Below are 23,553 nucleotides of genomic sequence, written 5' to 3'. Positions count from 1 at the left end.
TCTCAGCTAATTCCATGTAGTATCTCATTTAATCTTTACAATAACTCATTAAGTAGAAACTAGTGTTGTCTTCACTTTTAAGATGAGGATGCTGCAATGCAGACAGGTTCAATAACTTGCTTGAGGTCAGATACCTGATCATGGTGAAGGAAGGACTGGAGTCAGGCTGTCTGACTCCAGAGCACATGATCTTAACTACAGCTCTAGTTTGTACACATAAAAGTATTTTAGCTTTTCTTCCCACTTCTTACTGTAAATATCAGCTGTGATAAACCTGTACCTGGATTGGGATATTGTAACTCTTTATCATGTATGGCATAGTTTTAAGCATCATGTGCGAATATCTTTAGAAAAGTAATTCAGGAGGTTTCTGAATAGAGATGATCAGAGCGAAGGTGGGGTACAGAATGTTCACGTACTATTGTTCTCAGCTGTTCCCGTTTGCACTGTAAGTCACAGAGAGCTGGCATAACAGCTTCTCCAAAAGGAAGAGTCCGAAGATCACGTTTTCTCTGTGCTTGCAGACAGTGTTAACAAGTTCAAGCTGATTATTGTGTTACCTAATAAATTCTCTAAGAGTACCGTGACAGAAAATCCATAAGAAATGCATCACCATTACATTTCCAGATATTGCATGTTTCTCCAGAGGTTCATCTTCATACCGTTTTCCTGTTCATGTGTGTTGTGAGTTCATTTTGTCATTCCATATGTTAAAACACTTATAATGAACAAAATCTACACAAAGGGCATTTCTTTGTCAGCAGAGCAGAAACCAGTCCGTTTATGAAACTGTGTCCATGCAGAACCATCACATATTGAAAAGATCCCTGGTGTGTTTCCTGTTACTCTTGCATAAAATGTGTCAGGGACCCTGCAGAACTAATTAAAGTAAGGATTTGTGTGTATGTCATTGTAGGCTAAAGGTAAAGAAAGACAGTGGCTAAGACACCAAGCTACTGGGGAACTAGATGATGCCAAGATCATTGATGGGCTGACTGGAGAAAAAGCCATCTACAAACGCCGGGGTGAGCTGGAGCCACAAGTGAGTACTGGTGCGCTAGGCGCCTCCGATCTGCAGTTTGGTCTTCTTTACAGGCAGGTGCTTCCTTGAGTTGCTGTCTTTGTCAAAACACCATAAACCCTGAATATGGCAATCAAGGAAAGCATTACACTTCTTAAAATTAGAAAAAAACAAATATTTTACTGTTTATTATATGAGTCAAGATCCCAGCCTGAGTCAAGAAACACCAGGCACACTCAAACTGAGCAATTTAAGGAACAGTTAATGTTTACAGAAGTAAGGGTGGCGTTTACGAAATCCAAAAAGAGATGGTGTGGTCTCCCAACAGCAAGGATCTGACCCATCCCTCAGTCTAAAAGGACAGAGGAGAGAGCACTTACTGGAGCTTAGAAAAGGTGATTTTTATGGAGAGAGCTGCCCACCAGGGGCTGTGGCCTTCAGCAGAAGGAGAACCCACCCACGGGCCACAGCAGAGAAGGGGCTGAGGGAGTAAATATTTCACCCTCACCCTCTGATCTCCTGCCAGCACCTTCCATCAGCAGAACCCACCGGAAGCCAGCAGCCAGGAGAGAGGCCAGTGCCATTTGGAAAACAGATCAGCTCCCAGGACACAGGGCAGGGTGCCCTGGAGGGGGAACTGAAGACACTTAGTGCCACTGAATCCCAGAGGCTGATGCAAATGAAAGCACGAGAGCAATCTTGGTGGTTTTCCACTGTTCTGTTCCTTTAAAGATCTGTGTCTATCTTATAACCGAAGAAATTTCCAGAGAATAAGGAATTCTCCCTTAAATAACTCTAATGATAGTGTGTAAAGTTTTTGACAGCCATAATATTAAAATATTTGCAATAATACAATGGCCAAAAAATGGCAATAAGGTGAGTCTCTTAGAGGGTTCTGTGACTTCCAGTATCTCCAAGTAACCAGAATTGCTGAGTAGCTACTGAGAGCTGGGGGTGCGGTGACAGGTGGGGGGAAGGGAGCCACTTACTCCATCTAAATGTTGATTCAGAGAGGTTCCTGGAGTCACTGGGAGAGTTCTTGCCTCTGTGTCCTTGGTATGCGTCAACAACTGCTTTCTTCACTGACTCACTGTGGTCCACAAATGTGTTTAGATTCATCTGAAATTGTGAGTCGCCGTGGAGGTGGATGAGGCGCTGTTTTTAATTCTGGCAGACTCAACAATCTTTCAAGACATATATTGAATTTGTCTCCAACCATTACACTCCAATACCCACAGTATTTTCTTGAAATGACTACCTCTGCTCATTAGTTTGCATACATGTCAGCGAGTGTATAGTAACAGAATCATCTGGAATTTTTCTTCTTTTTTCCTGTAAGTAAAAACTGACAAGCATACGTCTGTTTTTCGTTCTGCAAATTGGCAGGCCCGGGTTCAAAATCAAACTGAAACTCATAAGAGTTTCACATTTTAATTGACAGTTGTTGCTAAACTGCGGTTCCACGCCGCTTTCGTGCCGTTAACTGCCAGGAAAAGTAAAGAGTAGTAGTAATTCAGGAACTGGAAGGAGGAGAAAACTGAAAGCTTCCTAAAGACAAAAGACACGGAAGAGATATTTTCCTTTACTTCTTTGCTGGAACCCCCTGCCCCTCACATCGCCTGGTTTTAGGAATCTGACATTTCTTGCAGGCTGTGTGGAAGTGATTTTTAGCTCACTACACAACAGGTACTGGTAAAATTGCTGTGGGCTTCCAAAGGAGCTCTATCTTGCTAGAGAAACTGATGTGAACATGAAATGCTGGGGTTTATATTCTTCCAGATAATTGTTTTTAAGACGACATCAGCCTCACTAAGGGAGTCTTACTAGACTAGGTTTGTCCTTGAAAGGACCATATTCCAAAGGAAAATCTTTCCCACGTGGCCCCAACTACCAGCACAAGTCAGAAGCTCCATTTACTGAAATGTAATCCATAGGTGCCTCCCCACCCGCCAGGACAGCCTTGTGCTGGGCCTAGCCTACAGCTGATGTGCCTGCCTGGCGGCTGGGACATGCATGAGGGCCCCAGAGCAGCAGCCAGTGACAGTTTTCTGGTTCACAAGGCTTTTCTGTTGTCTCTCCCTCAGCTGGGCAGCCCCCAACAGAAACCCAAGCGCCTGCGTCTGGTGGTGGACGTGTCCGGCAGCATGTACCGCTTTAATGGGGTGGATGGCCGGCTTGAGCGCTCGATGGAAGCCGTGTGTATGGTCATGGAGGCCTTTGAGAGCTATGAGGAGAAGTTCAAGGTAATGGCGTGAACTGAGGCGGAAGAGAGGCATCCCCAGACCCTCCCCCATCTCTGCTCAGGAGTCAGCCCCGAGTCAGGGTGTGAGGCTGGCTAGGGGATGTGCACCCAGAGTGGACAAGAATCTGCATCTTCTCGTCAACTCATCTGTCGGTGTAGAGAAAGTGAACCTTTTGTTTCATCTGCTCTAATAATCAAAGAATGATAAGACCATAATTTAAAGACCAGTTGCTACAGAAGAAAGCACTGCACTTTACAAGTTGTGTGATATTATCCATGAGGGCAGGGCGAGGGGGGGAGCGGAAACAGATAGAAGCACCACAAGTCTCTCCCCAGATTTCTCAAGGGCACCATCCCCATCCCAGTACCCCTCCACCCACCCACCCATTCTTTCTCCATCGCCAGCCAGGTATCCTCGCAAGGTTCTCAGTATTCGCGCATGAGCGAGTGCTACACAGTAACAGGCGTGCCCCCAGGTGACGATGAAGGTTCTTACCCCTGGGAGAAATGCAGCTTCTCATTTAAACGGTTTCCATTTTGTTATCGCCAAGTTTGCTCTGGAATCAAGCAAAGGAGTCATATACCTCCTCCTTCGGAGACCTGAGCATTGAAGAGGGATCTCCTGCCGCCATGTTACTGCCCGAGACGAGCCCATCAGTCAGCTCTTAATCAGCCACAGGGGCACCCGCACTCCTGGCTTTGACCAGAACAAATAACCTGAACACTGTGCTGGGTAATTATTGTCAGAAATTCAGTTGAGAGGAGCGGTATATGTGCAGACATAGGTAAAGGGTACTCAGTCTATCCATAGATAATTCTCAACTGTGTTAAGGATCAGACAGGTCCTTCAGAAATAGCCCATCTTAGATGATGATTTAGCTTGACATCCTGCCCACACCTCGGGATTGCCGTACTGAGCCGTGTCCGTGTGCCGTGATGGATACAGAAAGAAACAGACTGAAACCCATCCCTTCATTGACTTTAGGCCCACTTTTTTGGCTCCGAGGCTCCCAGAGTCCCTTGTGTGAAGCTCTACATGAGAGATTCCTTTTAGAGTGAAGGGGTAGGGAAAAGGCAGCTTGAGTCAATGAGCGCTGTGGTTGCCAGGCTCTGCCTAAGTACAGGATTCAAAGACAAGTAGGACCTGGACTTCCACGATGGGAAGCAGCTCTGTTTCCCTGAAGAGCTGGAATGTGCTTCCCCTTGTGATCAGTGAAAACGATGGAGCTGTTCCAGACTCCCTCTTGGTTTTAGCTGCCAGGAAGCTTCAAGCTAAAATCCAAGACCGGCCAAGCCAAATTTGTTATGTCTTATGGCTCTCAGACTAGTTAGTGTTCAGCATTTTCCTTCCCTTGACCCTCCCGGCCTTCAGATAAGTTTTTCTTGATTTTTTTTTTGTTTTTTTAAAATTTTTTATTGAAGTATAGTTGATTTACAATATCATGTTAGTTTCAGGTATACAGCAAAGTGATTCAGTTGTGTGTGTGTGTATATATATATATATATACACACATATATATATACACACACACGTATATATATTCTTTTCATATTCTTTTCCATTCTAGGTTATTAAATGATATAGAGTATAGTTCCCTGTGCTACACAGTAGGTCCTTGTTGGTTATCTGTTTTATATATAGTAGTGTGTATATGTTACCCATCCTTCTAATTCATCCCTCTCCCCCCCCCCCCAACTTTCCCCTTTGGTAACCATAAGTTTGTTTTCTATGTGTGTAAGTCTCTTTCTGTTTTGGAAATAAGTTCATTTGTTTTTTTGGTTTTTTTTTTAGATTCCACATATAAGTGATATCATATAATATTTGTCTTTCTCTGTCTGACTTACTTCACTTAGTATGATAATCTCTAGGTCCATCCATGTTGCTGCAAATGGCATTAATTCATTCTTTTTATAACTGAGTAATATTCCATTGTATATGTACTTTTTATTTTTTATGGGCTTAATATTTTTTAATGTTTTACGTCCTTTCTAGTATAAGGTGGAGTATAATTCTTAAATCACTTGGACCATTGATCACCAGTGAAAGGTTAGACATCCATTGCATCAGCATAAATCCCACCTGTGTTTTAAAACCTTGGGTTCTGCCAATAGTTGGATCAGCCCATTCGCCTCTCTTGTGGATCCTGAAGGCCAGAGTACCTCAGCTCTCTTTGAGTTACATGAAGAGTTTAACCCCTTATAGACCACAGCAAACATACCACTATTAAAACTGGCATATTCATAGTTATCTAGAAAAAAAATTTACAGTTAGAAAGGATTTCTATATCTCTGAAAGCAGAATTGCTCCGTTATGTGAAGCTACTTCTTCCAGGTGTTTAGAAAGATTCAGTAGAAGTTCACCAAGAAATTGATTGACAGAGCTCCCCAGGACTGGGTCAAGGATGAGACAGAAGGCCGGAAATGGCAAAGCTAACAGGGAGTGTGTGGCATGTTCCACTGCATCGCACACTCAGAGTGTATGGAGAGATTCATATTTGTCTAATTCTCACCATTAAAAGTCTGTAATCTGGGCTTCCCTGGTGGCACAGTGGTTGAGAGTCCGCCTGCCGATGTGGGGGACACGGGTTCGTGCCCAGGTCTGGGAGGATCCCACATGCCACGGAGCGGCTGGGCCTGTGAGCCATGGCCGCTGAGCGTGCGCGTCCGGAGCCTGTGCTCTGCAACGGGAGAGGCCACAACAGTGAGAGGCCCGCGTACCGCAAAAAAAAAAAAAAAAAAAAAAAAAGTCTGTGATCTGGAAGAATGATTAATAAAACCAGACATGTTGCATAAAAAAGAAATAATGTCAAGGAAATAGCATTTCACAAATTGTTATTTTGTATTGTTTTGACAATTAGAAACAAAACTGTTGCCATATGACCTACTGAATTTCAACTAAATTCAACAAAATTACAAACATAGAGCACTTGCTAAGAGCAGAGTACTCTGCTAGGTACAGAGTTCCCTGCCATCCTTGAGCTTGTAGCCTTGTGAGGGAGACCTATAAAAACTAATCCTGGAGACTTTCCTGGTGGTCCAGTGGTTAAGACTTCGCCTTCCAATGCAGGGGGTGCAGTTCGATCCCTGGTTGGCGAGCTAAGATCCCACGTGCCTCGCTGCCAAAAAAACCAAAACAGAAACAATGTTGTGACAAAAAAACGAAAACATAAAACAGAAACAATGTTGTAACAAATTCAGTAAAGGCTTAAAAAAAAAAAAAAGGAATTCTGATAGGACACTCAATGAGAGGCACTCAGTACAAAAGGCACAGGAAAGCGTGCCTCTCTGGACACTCCCCTTCGGGGCACCATCCTCGAAGCAGTATTTTGCTGACAGCCTCTTCCATTGCCACAACACTGTAAAGAATTTCCTCGGTTTTCATCTGTAAAACCACAGAAATATTGAGAAGATACCATACTAATATATGACTTTTCAAAAAAAATCTATTGAAGTATAGTTGATTTACTGACAAATCCAGGGGAAATTCTAGTAAGACACCACGATAAAATGAACTTTTTTCAAGGCTTGAAGAAGCTTCATCATGTTTCCTGCTATTTGATTTTTAACAGGAAGTACTTTAACTGTTTTGGTTTTGTGCATTTTCATCTACTTATAAACATACCCCCTCACATTTACTACATAAGTCCCTTCAGAACGTTTTTTAAGAGCATAGAAAGTCTGATGAAAATCTTTCCAACAAAAGGAGAAAACGCTGAAGATTTCACAAAACAGGCTCTTTGAGGAAAAGTGGTACTTAGATGGGTATCTGGAGGGATCAGAATGGGAAGACAGGACGAGAGAGGACTGCAAGTCCTGTGCCTGCAAATTCCTCATTATGACCATGGCACTTAGAGCTGAGGTCACCTCTCAGGTCATTCCCTCCAGTTTCCTCATTCCTCAGACAGGAAACTGAGACCCAGAAACATCAAGGGCTTTGCCCAAAGTCAGAAGGCTAGTTGGAGACAGAATAGGATAGAGCCCAGGTCTCTTCTCCTTGTTTTCCCTTTTTTGTTTTGTTTTTAAACATTCCCCTGTATTTCTAATTTTTTTTAATTTGAAAAAATTTTAATCTACAAAAATTTGAAAAAACTGTAAAATGAACACCCATATGCCTTTACTCAGATTCACCAAGTGATCATTTTCTCCCCTCGTTTGCTTTATGTTTCTCTCTAAATACACAGTCTTTTTCTTCTCTCTGATCCATTTGAAAGTAAGTTATAACTATCATAATACTTAACCTCTAAATATTTCATTATGCTTCTGCCAAGAGTAAGGACATTCCCTAAATGATCTCAATACCATTATCACGTCTAAAAAAATCATCAATAATTTTATAATATCTTATAAAATCGAATCCATGTTCACTTTTCCCGACTATTCCAATGGTTGCCATCCTGAGCTATAGAATATAAACCATCCCAATAGTGTCTAATTATTTTTCCCCCTACAATCTGGGATCCAGTCAAAGTCCTCACCTTATTTTTGATTATAATGTCTTGTTAGCCTCTTTTTTTTTTTTTTTTTGCTGTACGTGGGCCTCTCACTGCTGTGGCCTCTCCCGTTGCGGAGCACAGGCTCCGGACGCGCAGGCTCAGCGGCCATGGCTCACGGGCCCAGCCGCTCCATGGCATGTGGGATCTTCCCGGACCGGGGCACGAACCCGTGTCCCCTGCATCGGCAGGCGGACTCTCAACCACTGTGCCACCAGGGAAGCCCTTGTTAGCCTCTTTTAACCTGTAGCAGCCGCCTTTCCTACCACTACCATTCTGCTTTTCATGATGGTCACTCTCTTGAGGGTGTAGATCATTTGTCTTGTAGAATATCCCTCATCCTGGATTTGTCTAGCTGTTTTCTCATGGTACCATTTACCTTGTCTCTATATTTCCAGAACTCCTAACAGGCTTTCTCTCACAGCAGCTACCCTGGAGACTTTGTAAAATCTTCCCACCATCCCTGCCAACATAACTAAGATTTTGAGTGGCCACAGGCTATCCAGGCTCAGCTGGGGCTCGCCAGGCCTCCTTTGTATGGGGTGAGCAGGTGGTGGGATGGAACCTACTTGCATTCTGTGAGAACTTTGCCTGTTTATAATGAAGTATTTTGAGGTATAAGTAATGGGTACACATAGTACAAAGTGTAAAAGGCACAAAAGGAGTCAGAGTGAAGAGTCAGCCTCTGCTTCCCTCTCTCAGTTCCCAGTTACCCTCCCTGCTGGTGACCACTGTTGATACTTTCTTGGTGTCTTCTCAGAGACATTTGATGCATATTTATCAAGTGACAGAGTACCGTTCACTCTGTTCTGTGTCTTTACACTATATGATCTTATCCAATTTGTTTAATCTCTCTGTACTTCAATTTTCTCTCTTTTTTTTTTTTTTTTTCTCTACGGGGGCCTCTCCCTTCTTTTTCCCCTCCCCCTGCGATGCTCACGTTCCGGACGCACAGGCTCAGCAGCCATGGCTCACGGGCCTAGCCGCTCCGCGGCATGTGGGATCTTCCCGGACCGGGGCACGAACCCGTGTCTCCTGCATCGGCAGGCGGACTCTCAACCACTGTGCCACCAGGGAAGCCCAATTTTCTCATTTTTGAAGGAAGCATAAGGGCAACAAATAACTAATGAAAGCACATCATTTACTCAGCAAATATAAAATGAGGCATGAGCAAATGACAATTTTAGGAGTTCCCAGTGAAAAATGTATATTCCATAGCCCAGGATGGCATCACATGTTAGGAATTCAGCAGTGTACGCTGAGACTCCCCACTCCCCAGTTCCAGAAGCTCTTCATGTGGTCTTCCTGTAGTTATCCCTCCATTGTAAAGCTGTCTAGTCTGTCTTTGCTTTGAAGCATTCAGAAGCCAGTGGCCTGGCCTGCAGATCTGGACTCTTCCCCCACAGCCTCTCTCTTGGCATCGGCTTCGCATTCTCTTTGGCTTGGGCTCAGCTCCTGGACTCTGGGTCATTAGAGTCCAAGTCCAGGAGGCTCATTTGGAGTCAGCCTCCACTTTTATTCCACCTTAGCATAACCCATGAGCAAGAATGACTGAGAAGGAAAGGACCCTTGAGCAAGAATGACTGAGAAGGAAAGGAGCCTTGAGCGAGAATGACTGAGAAGGAAAGGAGCCTTGAGCGAGAATGACTGAGAAGGAAAGGAGCCTTGAGCGAGAATGACTGAGAAGGAAAGGTAATTCAATGGCAGAACACATTTCAAAGGCATCTGGAGTTTTTTAAGTTTTTCATAATTGTTCTACCCACTGAATTCAATTATTCGCAAGAACAGCATCTACAGTAGGCTTAAGACAGGAGCAACATTATTTGCTAATAATCAGCATAAAGTCCTCTAATCTTATGATCTGCAGAATTTTTGATGGTCACATAGCACTTAAACGCTGGTATGAAAAGTGGAATGGTAACGGTTACGGGAACCATGTCATTTAAGTCAGGAAGCATTTTGTTCCTTACCTTCATTCCAGTTTGTTCCTCTTGATGTCTCCAAGCCCTTGGAAATGTTTTCACTGTAACCTTAAAGTAGACCTCCTGTGCAAAAGCTCTTAATGCCTTATTTATTTTTTCTTCAAAGTATTTAATAACTTTGAACACCAAGACTTAGGTGTTTCTTCACTGAGCACTCAAATAGTGACACTGGAAAATAGAGTTATTGAGTTATTGAGAAGTTGGACTTTGAAAAACAACTTCAAATGTATTGTTTCTCTGGAAACATATAAACCACTTCTAAGGTCATGGTTTCCTAACAGAATTTTTTTTTTTTTCTTTTTTTCCGGCTGTGTGGCTTGCGGGATCTTAGTTCCCCTACCAGGGATTGAACCCTGGCCCTCGGCAGTGAACTCGCCGAATCCTAACCACTGGACCACCAGGGCATTCCCCCTAACAGAGTAAAAGGATCCCTTGAAGGATGTTGGAGGGCAGAGGTGTGTGGGCAGCACTTTTTACCCCTTCCCCCTACATCCCCAATTCAACCAAAATAATTCCACTTATATTGATATTGCATGACATTTCACAATCTGCACTTTTGTGCAGTATTTCATTTGGAGAAAGAGTTCCACTGCTTAAAAAATTTTCAGAGTTAGAAATTTGCTATTCTAGTACCAATACTGGATTGTTATTTCTTACAGACTCTGGGGGCTTTCTTTTTGGAAAAGCCTTCATCAATCCTCACTTAGATTTGAATGATTCACTCCCTTGACAGAAGAGAACAAGGAACAGGTGTTCCTACAATTAAGTGAAGCAGACTTTTTCGTTCCATTTCTTGGATGTGCCTGTTGAATTTTCATAGAGCCTGGGGAGCAGAAATGATCTTGGAAATTATTTTCACCAACCTGTTTGTTTTAAGATGAGGAAATCAAGATGCAGATCCCAAGGTCACACAGCTAAACTGTAAACAGCCAGGATGTCAGACATCTCCCACTTCAGGGCCTTCCCTTTGTTCACGTTTTATCCCTTGTTCTTGCAGCCATCTTATTTCTGCCCAATCAGTATATTTACAAAGCTGTAATTTAGGAGTAAACAGACCATTTACATAAAGTATTCTGTCTTCTCCTCCCCTTAGCACTCCATCATCCAAAAGAGGTATACTAGACATACTTTTCTCAAAGATATCTTGGTCAGAAAGATGTGGAAATATGTGACTCACAAACCAGCACCGCTGGGAAAAATTCCTTCTATCAAAAATGGAGTTCAGCATCTGTAATTCACCTTTCCGCAATGTCTCAGGCATGTTTCAAATGTTTAGAAATGGAAATCTATCATCTTATCAGGCTCAGGCTTTGAATAAATTTTTTAATTTATTTTTTTTGGCCGTGCCGCACGGCTTGTGGGATCTTAGTTCCCCGACCAGGGATTGAACCCAGGCCCATGGCAGTGAAAGCTCTGAGTCCCAACCGCTGGACCACCAGGGAATTCCCTGAATAAATTCTTATTGCTGCTTGAATGTAGGACCAAAGAAGGGTGTACAGACTTCTCTGAATCCATTCAAAGTTAAACACGAGTTCAGAATTGACTCAGTTGTAGATGTGGAAGTATTGGCCAATCTAACTATTCAAAAAGCCTAAACAGAGATTGGGAGAGGGCGGAGGGGCAGGGGAGCAGTTAGGGAATGGTTACTTCTCTATAGTAGAAGCATTGGACTTAGAGTCAGAGCACCTGGGTTTGAATTCCACCTCTGCCAGCACTAGATCTCTGACCTTAAGAAAGTCTGTTAATCCCCGAGCATCGATTTTTTTATTTGGGAAATGATGTTAATAACACCCACCCCAAAGGTGTGGAGAGAATCAGAACGAAATGAGATATCCAGAAGCACTTTGTAAACCATAAAGGATGGTACGAATGTTGACATTATACTCATTAAATGTATAGTCCTATCCTTTCAATGACCCCATGAGGTTAGGTGAAACAGAGATTATCCCTACTTGTCACAGAGGTTAAGTGATTTACAAGCATACAATGTTAGAGGTCATCTAAACCAGCATTATTTATAAGGTAGAAACAAGATTTGGAGGGGTTAGGTGACTTGCCTGAGGTCGAAACCTTGTTAAAGTCAGAGCTAAGTCTAGAATCTTTGACCTTCAGAACGTTGTTCTCTTTACATTAACTTCCATAAGAAGAAAGGTTAGCTAACGAGTACTGTAGATTATTGACTATACCCTAGCGGTCTGTTAGCACATCTCTTGACCTTTTGAATTATATTTATCTTCTAATCCTTTGCTGCTGGCTGTCAGCAGTGCCACCTAAGAATGGTGGGTTTGTATGTCTAGAAGGAGATTCGAATTTCACACATCATCAGGCTTCCGAAGTAGCCTCAAAGGATTCTCTTACCTACTTAAAATATAGATAAGTAATCAAACATAACTTCTCCTAAAGTTAGCAAATGATTATCCTTCCCAGTAAAAATTTAAACACAAATCTTATTCATAAAAATGCTAGTAGCTCTTTGTTTGAAGCAAAGTTTTCTTTGTCATCTAAGTATTATAAATCATCCTAATCTGGTGATAAATCTTTGTGTCTTGCACTGAAACTCAGCATTTGTTTTCATTTTTCATACCTTTCTCTAAACAAATGAGATTTTCAAAAGAAAATATAGCAAAAGGGCATTTAAACAAGTTTCTAAATCAAAAAAATATTAAAATTGTTCCTCTCTAGTTGAGGCTTTTCTTTACTGCTGTGGTTTAATGTTTATGTTGGATGTTAAATACGAGACTCCACGGAGATTTAAGGGATGCTCTGAAGAGTGCAGAAATCATGATCATAAAAATTTTGAGCTACCCAGAAAAAGTTATGATCTAAATGTTAAGTAATGTTCTTGTTTAGTGACTCCTACGATTCCTGCTTGGAAGCAAGCTTGAGACCCTATCAGGTCTGATTTGACAGTGGTCACGGCAGAAGCAGACTGGGTGAATGGCAGAAGCAGGCGTTAGAAATACTAACTACTACTAAGTATAGTTCATACACTTTTTCCTTTAACCCAGGCAATTTTGAGGATTAGCTCTCTGTAAAACGTGTTGGGATCCTTGGAGAGCAGATACTAGATAATTATGACATAGAAGGATTGTTTTTCGTGGAAGCTTAAAATGATCTACAGTAACACCAGGGAATGCTCCACATTTGGATGCACTTTGAATTCTTCTCAAGCAGTTTATTTACTTTGGGCACAGAAGAATCCCCAAGCCCATCTGGAAGATGAGAACCAGAGCCTGCAAACCATTTTATAAGCCCCATCCTGTCCTTTAGGTGTGTCTTCTCAGCCTTTGCAGTACTAACGAGGCCCAGACAAAGGCAGATCCTTCTGCAAATTGCACTTTCCTTACTGCAAATAAAGGAAGGGAAAAAAGGAGGGAAAGAAAAGGAAGGAAGGAAGGAGGGAGGAAGAAAGGAAGGTCTGCAGCTCACCTATCTCATTTGCCTGAAAAAGTATAGGATGCTTTTTTTTCTCCTGGGCAGATAATTAAATGGTAGGTGATAGACAGATCAATCAACTGGTAGATGGATTTGTGACTAAACTATTTCTGGAGTGTTCAATCAGTCTGTTTTTGATAACGAGCATCCAACAATTCATTTGACTGCTATTTGTTTAATAATTAACTAGCAACATTTTTTCCTTGCAGTAACCAGTTATGTCAACCCTGTAAGCAGACCACATGGTCAAATCTTTATTTATATAGTGTCACCCATGGTCATCGGGTTAGTAAGAACTTTAACCATCAGTTAAAGGGAAAGAAAAAGTCTAACATATATATATATATGTATATATATTTCAAGGAACTGATCTAACCCCCTTACGTGTAAGATTCCCGTTTAACAGATTACTTCACCAGGCCCCTAATGAAAGCAGCCTGCCCGGCACCTTCTCAGGAGAACCTTATTCTTGGCTTAAAACGTTCCTGCCGTGACTATTGTCAGATCAGTCTGGACGGGGCCTGGCACATGTTTCCATGGAGGAATGGTGCAGGTTTTCTCCACATCCGTGCCAATCCTCGCACTGAGCCCGTGGTGACCTTGATCAGGCATGTCCTGAAGCCAGCACTCCCCTATAGTAATCCATCGTCCAGAGCTGGGCCGCCTTTAGGTTTCAAGTTTTGCTACCTTTTCACTACGTGGACAGCAAACTATACATAGAGTTTCTTTTCGTATATGGAATTTGTTCCATCCCTGGAAAGCATTTACTGCCGAGCTTTTTTGATGTATTGGTAAATTTCCCTCACAATTCTTTTGTATCATCCTTTGTGTTTTTTAAAAAACACCCTAAAACCAGGCATAGAATAATGTCCCTGGCCCCTGCCCAAGGCCCCTCTCTGGCTCTTCTCTGGCCATGCCCCTACCATCGGGGGAGGAATCTATGGGGCCAAAGGGACAAGCCCACTTAGAGCTTTTTCTCTAGATCATGCTCCCAGTTCCTGGGATCCCCAGCTATCCTGCTCGGGTGACCCCAAGTCTGCTCGTTGGGCCTCTTTGTTAGGTCCATCTTTCTGGGGCAGACTGGCCAATTGTGTGAGCACCCAGAGCTGAGGATGACTGAAGGCTGTGATGGCATGTGGACGTGAGGACCGGGTGTCCACACACGTGCATGTGAGGCACCTCGTGGTGGGGGACAGAGCCAGCTACAGAAAGAGAAGGGCGTGGGCTGCAAGCCAGGGGCCAGGACTACCCACACAGCCACGTTCTAGCACAGAGCTTCGAGAATCCAAGTATTCGAAATTTGACCCTGGCTCTCCAAGTCATTATAATGTATGTTTATCAAAGGTGGAGGACAGAATGTATTTTATTTAACAATTTGTAGCCTGATTCATAGCTTTCAAATATTTAGACATCCTATATGGGCCTTCGTTTGTCCACTTACTTCTTCAATTATACACTTGTCTCTATCCACTCTCATTCTCTCTGCCTTCCTTTTAGTCTCAGAAAAAGGAGTGTCCTCCATCCCGCTCCAAACTTGACCCTCTGACTGTGACCCTGATCTCCTTCCCCACTGCCTCCGCTCTGCTGCCTATAAAACGCAGACGCCTCTCCCCCAATACCCATCTAGCTGCTGTTCTATTTCTCTTTCTTATACCACAAACCTTTCACTGAAATTATCCCCACAAAGGTCACCGTGGATTCTGATGCCCAGAAGTCATCAGTCACCATTCTCCTTGATGGTTATCGTTAGTGTAAGTCAGCACAGTTGCACAGCTGCTTCTGAAACGCTACACACTGATTTCCAGGGCCATCCCGGTTACCCGCATCTGCCATTGCCCTTCTTCCCTCTGCCCTGTGTCTTTCTTCCACCCCAACAAGGATACTCCCCAAGGCTCGGTTGAGGGGGTCCTTTGCTCTTCTCTCTCTATGCATTTCCCCTTGACAGCTGCACCTCTCCCTCCTAGGGATGACAGCCAAGTTTCAGACAGCAAGAAATAAGTTTCTTCTCTGATATCTCCCTGAACGCACGATACCAGCGTGTCTAGAATGGAGCTCATCTTCCCCAAGTAACCCAACTGCCTTCTGACTTCTTATTTTTACATAAAAATTATTTCAGCAGAAATGTTTCTACTTTTCATTTTTCATACAACGGTTTCAGTTATGTTATGGGTTGGTTTTTTTTCTTCAGCTAGCTTGGGCTAACCACCATTTATCACGTGAGTGCTGGGAGAAAAAAAATGCATTCCAGCTTCCAAAGAGCTTATTTGTAAAAGAATGTAGCCCACATGGGAAAGGAAAGCTTCTTAATGCCCCAACTTGATTGCAAACTCTCTCAAAATATTTCAGCAATTAACAGACCAGCCCCACTCATAGATACTAAAATGCGTTAAGATGAATAAGATACAGGCTTGCCTTCAAAAACCTCACCAGTTAAAAAAGAATAGACATGAAAAGGAATCATTGCATTGCCCTCAACACCTTAAGTAGTGTCTTGCACATGGTAGGTGTTCAAAAGACAGCTGTTTATTGATGGTCAGATGGTGAATAGACAGTAGTAATTCTTAAGCATTTTGACCCATAACACTCCAAGTAATCCCTAAAATATTTTGCCCCAGACCCATACCCAGAATTTTCTTTGCAGATCCCCCAGTTGCTCAGATACCTTAAGGTCTATTCCAGTCTTTATATCAGCATCACAAAAATTCTTAGAGGGAGGGCTTCCCTGGTGGCGCAGTGGTTGAGAGTCCGCCTGCCAATGCAGGGGACACGGGCTTGTACCCTGGTCCGGGAAGATCCCACATGCCGCGGAGCGGCTGGGCCCGTGAGCCATGGCCGCTGAGCCTGCACGTCCGGAGCCTGTGCTCTGTGCTCCGCAACGGGAGAGGCCACAACAGTGAGAGGCCCGCGTACCACAAAAAAAAAAAAAAATTCTTAGAGGGAGATGGGAGGAGAAGAGGGAATTTGGGGGCAAACCCCATGATTGGAGAAAATCACCTTGCCCCAATTATAGTTGCCTCAGATCCCCAATTTCTTTCCAGATTCTGTAAAAATGCTGCACCTTTCTCTCAGCTCCAGCCTTTTCTCAACAGACAGGACTTTCTCTTGTGTATTGTGAGAGAGGGAATTTAAAAGGTATTTCCTAAACTGAAAAATCTGTGTCATGCACTATTAAATAGAAAAGCAAATTATAAAATCACATGGTCAACATTATCCATTAGTTAAAAATAATGTTGATGCAGACAAGCATGTGTGTGAATGTGCAACCCCTTACACATATACTGAAAGGAAATTCAAGCTTAAGAACTTATACAAGGAAACATTAACAGAGGTTATCTTTGAGTAATGGGATCATGGATAATTTTTACTTTCTTTTGTTGTGTTTTTCTATCATTTCTGCAGTGAATGTTTCACTTTTGTGTTCAGGAAAAAAGTATGTGTATTAGTTTTCTATTGCTGTGTAACATATTACCATAAACATAGCTTCTTAAACAATACCTTCTTATTAAGTCATAGTTCTGTAGTTCAGAAGTCCGGCCAGGCTCAGCTGAGTTCTCTGCTTATGGTCTCATAAGGCTGAAATCAGGATGTCAGCCAGGCTGGGCTCTCACCTGAAGGCTCTGGGGAGAATCTGCTTCCAAGCCCATTCAGATTGTTGGCAGAATTTTGTTCTTTGCAGTTGTAGAACTGAGGTCCCTGTTTCTGTACTGGCCCTCAGGCAGGATTGTTCCTAGATGTGATGCTTGGGGTCTTGCTCTGTGGTCCCCATCATCTCAGCCACAGATAACTCCCACATGTCAAATCCCCCACACACTTCAAATCTCCCTGTCTTTCCCTCCTACTAATAGCCAGAAAAATCTCTTACTTTTTAAGGGCTCATGTGATTAAATTAGGCATACCCAGATAATCTGTTTTGATCAACTCAGAGCCAACTGACTAGCAACCTTAATCACATCCACAGAATGTTACATAACATAATCATGAGTGATATCATATTCACAGGTCCTGCCCACACTTAAGGGGAGAGGATTGTATAGGCGGTGTATACCAGGGGGCAGGAATCTTGGAGACCACCTTAGAATTCTGCCTACTACTCTATGTGTGTGTGTGTGTGTGTGTGTGTGTAATTTTTTTTAACTCTCCCCTAAAAGTTAAGAATGGAATTCTTGGTAGCCCCTGTAGCCCTCATCATACTTTCTACCTCCTGCTGGAAAGCAGAGATCACACAAGGACTGACCAGAAGTGAAGGAGCCTGGAATTGTTTTGCCTTGTTGATAAACACACATCCATCGCTCTGCTTTTCTCCACGGCCATATGTTGAGCAATTCTGGGCAATAACAAACCAAGGAGTTGGAGGCTTATAGGTCTAATGACAGTTCTTTAGTGGACAGAGGCTTCTAACTCTCTGATTCTCTTGCCTATAGTATGACATCGCTGGACACTCTGGAGATGGCTACAACATTGCTCTAGTTCCAATTAACAAAATCCCCAAGGACGATAAGCAAAGACTGGAAATTCTCAGGGTAAGTACATTCAGTTACCTCTATATCATGAAAACTTCCACCAGATTCAGTAAAGTATCTTCTGGTCACTGAAAAGATTCACTGAAGAAGCAGCAGTTACAGGAAAGAAGAAGACTTTCTGTTTCACAAACATTTAAGCGTTAAACTGAGAAAGCACTGATCATGCCTAAATTCCTTTTTTACACCATACAAAACTTAAACTTTGTTCCCTACATATTTTTAGGGTACTCAGGATTGTATTGGGATTCTATTCAGCCCCCTATATTTCAGAAGGAAAAGAATGACTCCTTCTAGAGTACTCTCTAACCCAAATTTTATGTATTTCTTAGTATTTTCTAACAATAAATTCAGTTTCACATACCTAGATATACAATAGAAACATGCTCACCGTGATTCTCAAGTAAATTTCCTCCCTTGCTATTGATGTAAGTACAATGTTTAGTGTTGTAACTTTATTTATTGGAAACTCAACCCATTCCTTATTTTTCTTCTGTGTCATCTCCATTCTCCAGTGATACCAAGTTTCATATTTTCTTACATTTTCTCACTTTAAATGGCAGCTTGAGCCTTCAAAATCAGTGCCAAATGGGATAGTTTTGGAACATTTCCTGTTTTTAATGAAAGTCTTAACCACATTCAAATATCACTGTGTATTGTTGTCACACTAAGGTGCAAATTAAATAGAACTCGCTCAGAGTATTTGTGCTTTCTCATTGTCAATAGAAAAATCATCACGTTTGTTAAAAAAAGGAGCTTCTCGTTCATGCCCTTTGTACGATGTCTCTCCCCCCCAGACGATGCACGCCCACGCTCAGTTCTGCATGAGTGGGGACCACACATTAGAGGGGACGGAACACGCCATCAAGGAAATCGTCAAAGAAGAAGCTGACGAGTACTTTGTCATTGTCTTAAGTGATGCCAACCTGTCACGCTATGGAATACATCCTGCCAAGTTTGCCCAGATCCTGACAAGCAACCCTCAAGTAAATGCTTTTGCCATTTTTATTGGATCTTTAGGTGATCAAGCAGCCAGGTAAGTGTCATCCCAGGATGCAGCAGGGGGCAGGGATGGAGATACTTGAGTACCTGACACATGCCATTTCATGGGCTTCCCATCGTGAGGGGCAGTGGCGGGGGAGGATGGGAATGGAGGAGAAACAGAAACCAGAGTTGCTGCCCTCAAGCAGCTGAGAGTCTAGGTGAGGGGATGGGACGTTCTAGCTTATAATTGGATGAGCAATAATCCTTCAAGTTATTTATTTTTCAGTTTATATTTAAACTGACCAACAATAAAATAAATAGCAAATTGATTTGTCCACCAGTAAATTAAACAGTACTTTATACATTTTGCCTTTTACGTGAAGGTGCTAAGCTCAGTTCTATTCAGTTCATGCTCAAATCATATTCAAAGTAGCAAACATCTACTGTTTTCCTAACATCAGAGATTGGGGGTCTGTGTCTACATTGTATGTAGACAGACACACACATATATGTAAATAATACATAATATGTGTGTCTACATATTTATAGACAGAGATCATCTTCACTCTTATATTTCTCCTTCATGCATGTCTGTAATTATAGTAAGATGCCGCACTGAATATGCTGATTATTCAGTAGAGAAATTTATGGTCAGATAATAAATACCATTGTGGATAGTCTGAAAGGAGAGATCTGGAAACACTTTTGTTTCTTAAACACACTAACATTTATCTTCCTGAATTATAAACAGGAAGACTCATGGTTTTTCTCTGCTTAAAGTACTTGTAAGAAGCAGAAAACGCAATTGCAAGTATACCTCCTCAAAAAAAAAGAAAAAAATCCAGCCTCCACACAAAAGGCCACATACCCTTTTGTTACTCCACCCCTTTTACCTGTCACCCCCTGTGGTACAGAGTCCTACAGACTAGGAGATGTTTTAGTGTCCAAAGTGCTGACATATTTTTCTCTTCGCTTCACCTTGCTGCAGGATTGCAGAGTACGGCTAAGAACAGACTTAATATCACGTAATTACAGTCACTTTATTACAACTGAATTTGCATTTTTTCTCCGTGGTGTGTGTAAGCCTCTTCAAGGACTTCCGTGTCCTCAAACGTAAACCATGCCTTTCCACTCAGGTTGTCTTCAGGACGAGCCCAGGATGAATCAAACGGCAAGCTCAACAAATATTGGTTGAGCTGAAAGAGCTGTTTTGTCTTTCTAGTGAACAGATCCTGTTTGAATACTTAAGAAAACACAATAATACCCTTGTGGTTTCCTAGGGAAATGATCCAACATCCACTGGCAAAAGATATGTTGCAGAATTAGCTGGTCTACTGGGCATGCCAAATGTATGATACTACACAGGATGGTGGACTTTTATTAAATGTCATTCCAAAACCAAACTTTGTTGGCACAGTGAAAGGAGGCGTTCTTTTGGGTAGAACTCTGTCTTGTACTTATATTGCCTCCAAAAATGTCCCTTTGTTCCAAATGATAAATTGGCATTTTAAAAAATTATCATAAGCCTGTATAACCTCAGTGTCATCAAAACAGCAATTGCATAAGTCAGATTACATTTCACATTGTATGATGTGGGGCAAAAAAGAGAGAGAGAACGTGTGAGAGAGAGGAAGAGAGAAAGAACCACTTGGGGTTTGGCTGGGCAACGTTTTTCAAGACCTGTTTTCTAAGGCAGGAAAAGCAGTTAGAAGTACAGGGTGAGGCCAACACGTTCAGTGGATCCAGGTGAGCTAGTCCCAGATTGGTCCCTAGGGCTCCGTTCTGTCCAGGGAACATAAAAATACCAGGAAACTACAGTAATAAAAAGGAGAGAATTTTTTCTTTGCAAATTCGCTGATTTTGTCACTGAAAAGACCTTTCTTTCGGTTCAGTGCTTTCAGTGTGCCTCTCCCTGGAGCTGTTGTTGCCTAGTGACAGCGGGTTCCACTGCAGGCAGGGGCAAGGTATTAAAGAGTGAAAACTTCCCTTCCTAAGAAACCATTCGGATGCTGAGGTTTGCAGGGGCAGGAGGTGGAAGGGGAGCCCTGATTTGCAATGGTAATTTTCTTTCCCCATCCATCCTGACAGGCTTCAGAGAACTCTACCAGCTGGCCGGTCTTTCGTTGCCATGGATACCAAGGACATCCCTCAGATTCTACAACAGATTTTCACCTCCACCATGCTGTCCAGTGTTTAAGAAGTGGCCTTTATCATCCCGATGACCCTGGGATTTGAAATAAGCTAGGAAGAAAGAGTATTCTGAAGAAAAGAAGAGGTCTATAAAGTGCCCCTGAGTGATGACTGGCTAATTCTGGCATTCCCGGGCTTTCCTGCGCTTGCTAAGTAATCAGAGTTCAGCGAAGCAACCAGAGCGAGGCCTGTGCGTGGAAATCTACAACCATTGATGGGTTTACAAATCATTAGAGGAAGCGAGTTGACCTGCATTATACAAAAGGTCAGGGTTAAGGGAAGGTGGTTTGAGAACTATGGTGCGTGGTCTATTTCCAAAAACCTGACGGAAAGAGTACGTTGCTTTTGCCTTAACACAGCACCTGGTCACCTAGGATAACAAAAGTGACCCCAGCAAACTAAGTCTTTGATGCCACATTCGGACACTGGAATACAAGTCTGTGCAAACTCACCCAACCAGCTCCTCTTCAATAATTATTTTTATTTTCTCCTCCACCCTGTACTGCCCAACAAACAATGACTTTACAGTATTTAACCCACTGAAAAGTCCTTTCAACGGCAATATTCTATAAAAGGTTGGGTTTTCTCAATAATTTCATTTTCTTAGCCAAAACCGAAAGGAATCAAAAGATCCTTGGATTGCTTCCTTTCCCACGTGACTTTTAAAAGGCTTTTTAAATAATAAGGAGCAAATGTCCTATTCTCTGTGCTGCTGAGATTGGAGGGATGTCTTGCCTTAAGTTTCCTGTTTCTTCTCCTTCTTTAATGCTCCTCAGAAGTTTCACACTCCTCCGTTTTGGTGTCCAAAATGTAATGCTCAAAATAACAAATGCTTATGTTTTTACATAAAGCAAAGTGAAAACAAGGCAGTATGTTTGAACTGAATGGTGAGATTTCTTTAGCTATAAATATATATATATATTTAAGCCTCATTCTTTTTTTTTATCCCCATTCTCTCTTGGGCTGACCTTTACTTATCAATAGACCCGATGTCAGTTTTTTTTTTTAATCAAATGCTCCAGCAGAAGTCAGTCTCTTTCCAACCATATAATAAAAGTTTCTCTTCACCTTTGATGGTAAAGTCCGAAATGCTAGGGGCACCATTGTGTCTGTGCTTTCATAAGACAAGTTGGAAAAATTAGTCTTGTTAATAATGGTAAGTTATTCACCCATACATAGTGGGAATTGTACGATTCATTTTACTTTCGTTATAGGAAAGAAAAACAGATGACACGCATTTGTTTCACCAATCCATCTCCCTATCAAAGAAATAAAAGCAATCAGATTTCCAGTGCAGTATTGCCCAGCAAGTTTGCGTGGCTTGTCTTGCTTCTCTAGACAGACGCTTGCTTTGTGTACTGAATCATCCAATGATGCAAACAATTTCAATCCAAGAAGTATCTTTAAAAATGCAATAGCAGGGCTTCCCTGGTGGCGCAGTGGTTAAGAATCCGCCTGCCAACGCAGGGGACATGGGTTCGAGCCCTGTTCCGGGAAGATCCCACATGCCGCGGAGCAACTAAGCCCGTGCGCCACAGCTACTGAGCCTGCGCTCTAGAGCCTGCGAGCCACAGCTACTGAAGCCCACGCGCCTAGAGCCTGTGCTCTGCAACAAGAGAAGCCACCGCAATGAGAAGCCCCTGCACCGCAGCGAAGAGTAGCGCCCACTCGCCCCAACTAGAGAAAGCCCATGCGCAGCAACAAAGACCCAGCTCAGCCAAAAATAAATAAAATAAAAATTAATTTTAAAAAAATGCAGTTGCATTAATAACAATAATGATAAGAACGGCAGCTAGCATTTACTGATTACTATGTACCAGGTATGCTAAGTGATTTCATACATTATTCCGTTCAATCCTCACAACAGTGCATGTAAAATAGGTATTTTTTAGCCTCATTTACAGATAAGGAAAGTGAGGCTCAGAGAACTTAAATCACTTTCCCAAGATTCCCATTTCTAGACTATTGACTAACTACTCATTGTACTATTAACATCCTCATTTTACGAAGAGGGAAACTGAGGCTTAGGGAATTTCAAGAAAATAGGGGAAGGGGCAGAGCTCTGACCCTGGACTGTCCCCTCTCATGCTTTATTCTTGCAAACCTAGATGTCGAGCTTTTGGTGCCTTTTTCTCCTTTCTCCCAGTGCAGTTTCTCTTCTTGCAAAACGACCACGTTTCCTAGAGCTCCCTCTCCGCGGTGCTCAGAAACTGTCTGCACGATTTGAGCACTTAGAGGAGGGAGTGGGGACCAAGGACATGGGACACTGCTGGAGGGACACTTCCAACTGCTCCTTCTTGGGCCCACAGAGAATTGAGGAAGTGTCCATCCAAGGGGCAGCTTAACCCCTAGGGGTGCCCCTTTGCTAGAGGGTCACAGCTCCTGAAAGCCTTTGGAAGTTGAATCCAAGAGTGACTGACAGAACAGCCTTTTAATGAATCCTCCCTATGGGTAACTACCTGGGTAAGCAGAAGCCTTTTTTTTTTTTTTATAACATGGAAAGAATGTTCTCAAGTAATTTAATTTCCCTTTCCCCACCGGCCAGACATCCTTTGCAAAAGTTATTTTTTAAAAATATGTAACTCCTGGCTTTTCTGATTTGTAAGAGGGAAGGATGATGGGGGAGGGGAGTAGAGAGTGAGAAAATGAAGGGCTTCTTTTCACTTCTTGCAATACCTAAGAAGTTGTGCCT

The 23,553-nt window shown here is 42.5% G+C and overlaps 1 protein-coding gene across 2 annotated transcripts in view; it reads left to right on the top strand.

Moving 5' to 3' along the window:
- The window catches only part of VWA8 (von Willebrand factor A domain containing 8), a 359,206-nt gene extending 337,419 nt beyond the window's left edge, over nt 1–21,787 (top strand). Inside the window, exons 41-45 of one of the 2 annotated variants that reach the window (XM_027116168.1) lie at nt 917–1,042; nt 3,106–3,264; nt 17,592–17,690; nt 18,485–18,723; nt 20,760–21,787. In XM_027116168.1, coding sequence (XP_026971969.1) covers nt 917–1,042; nt 3,106–3,264; nt 17,592–17,690; nt 18,485–18,723; nt 20,760–20,868 — 732 coding nt within the window. In that variant the 3' untranslated portion in view covers nt 20,869–21,787. The remainder of the gene's footprint in view (nt 1–916; nt 1,043–3,105; nt 3,265–17,591; nt 17,691–18,484; nt 18,724–20,759) is intronic. The other variant, XM_027116169.1, reaches the window with a different exon arrangement.
- The last annotated feature ends 1,766 nt before the right edge of the window (nt 21,788–23,553 follow it).

Source organism: Aethalodelphis obliquidens, unplaced genomic scaffold, assembly GCF_003676395.1.
Source record: "Aethalodelphis obliquidens isolate GAN/ISIS:26980383/991018 unplaced genomic scaffold, ASM367639v1 scaffold16, whole genome shotgun sequence".
In the NCBI taxonomy this organism is placed as follows: domain Eukaryota; kingdom Metazoa; phylum Chordata; class Mammalia; order Artiodactyla; family Delphinidae; genus Aethalodelphis; species Aethalodelphis obliquidens.
Note: the sequence above shows the minus strand (reverse complement) of the source record. Positions and strands in the feature narration are given on the sequence as shown.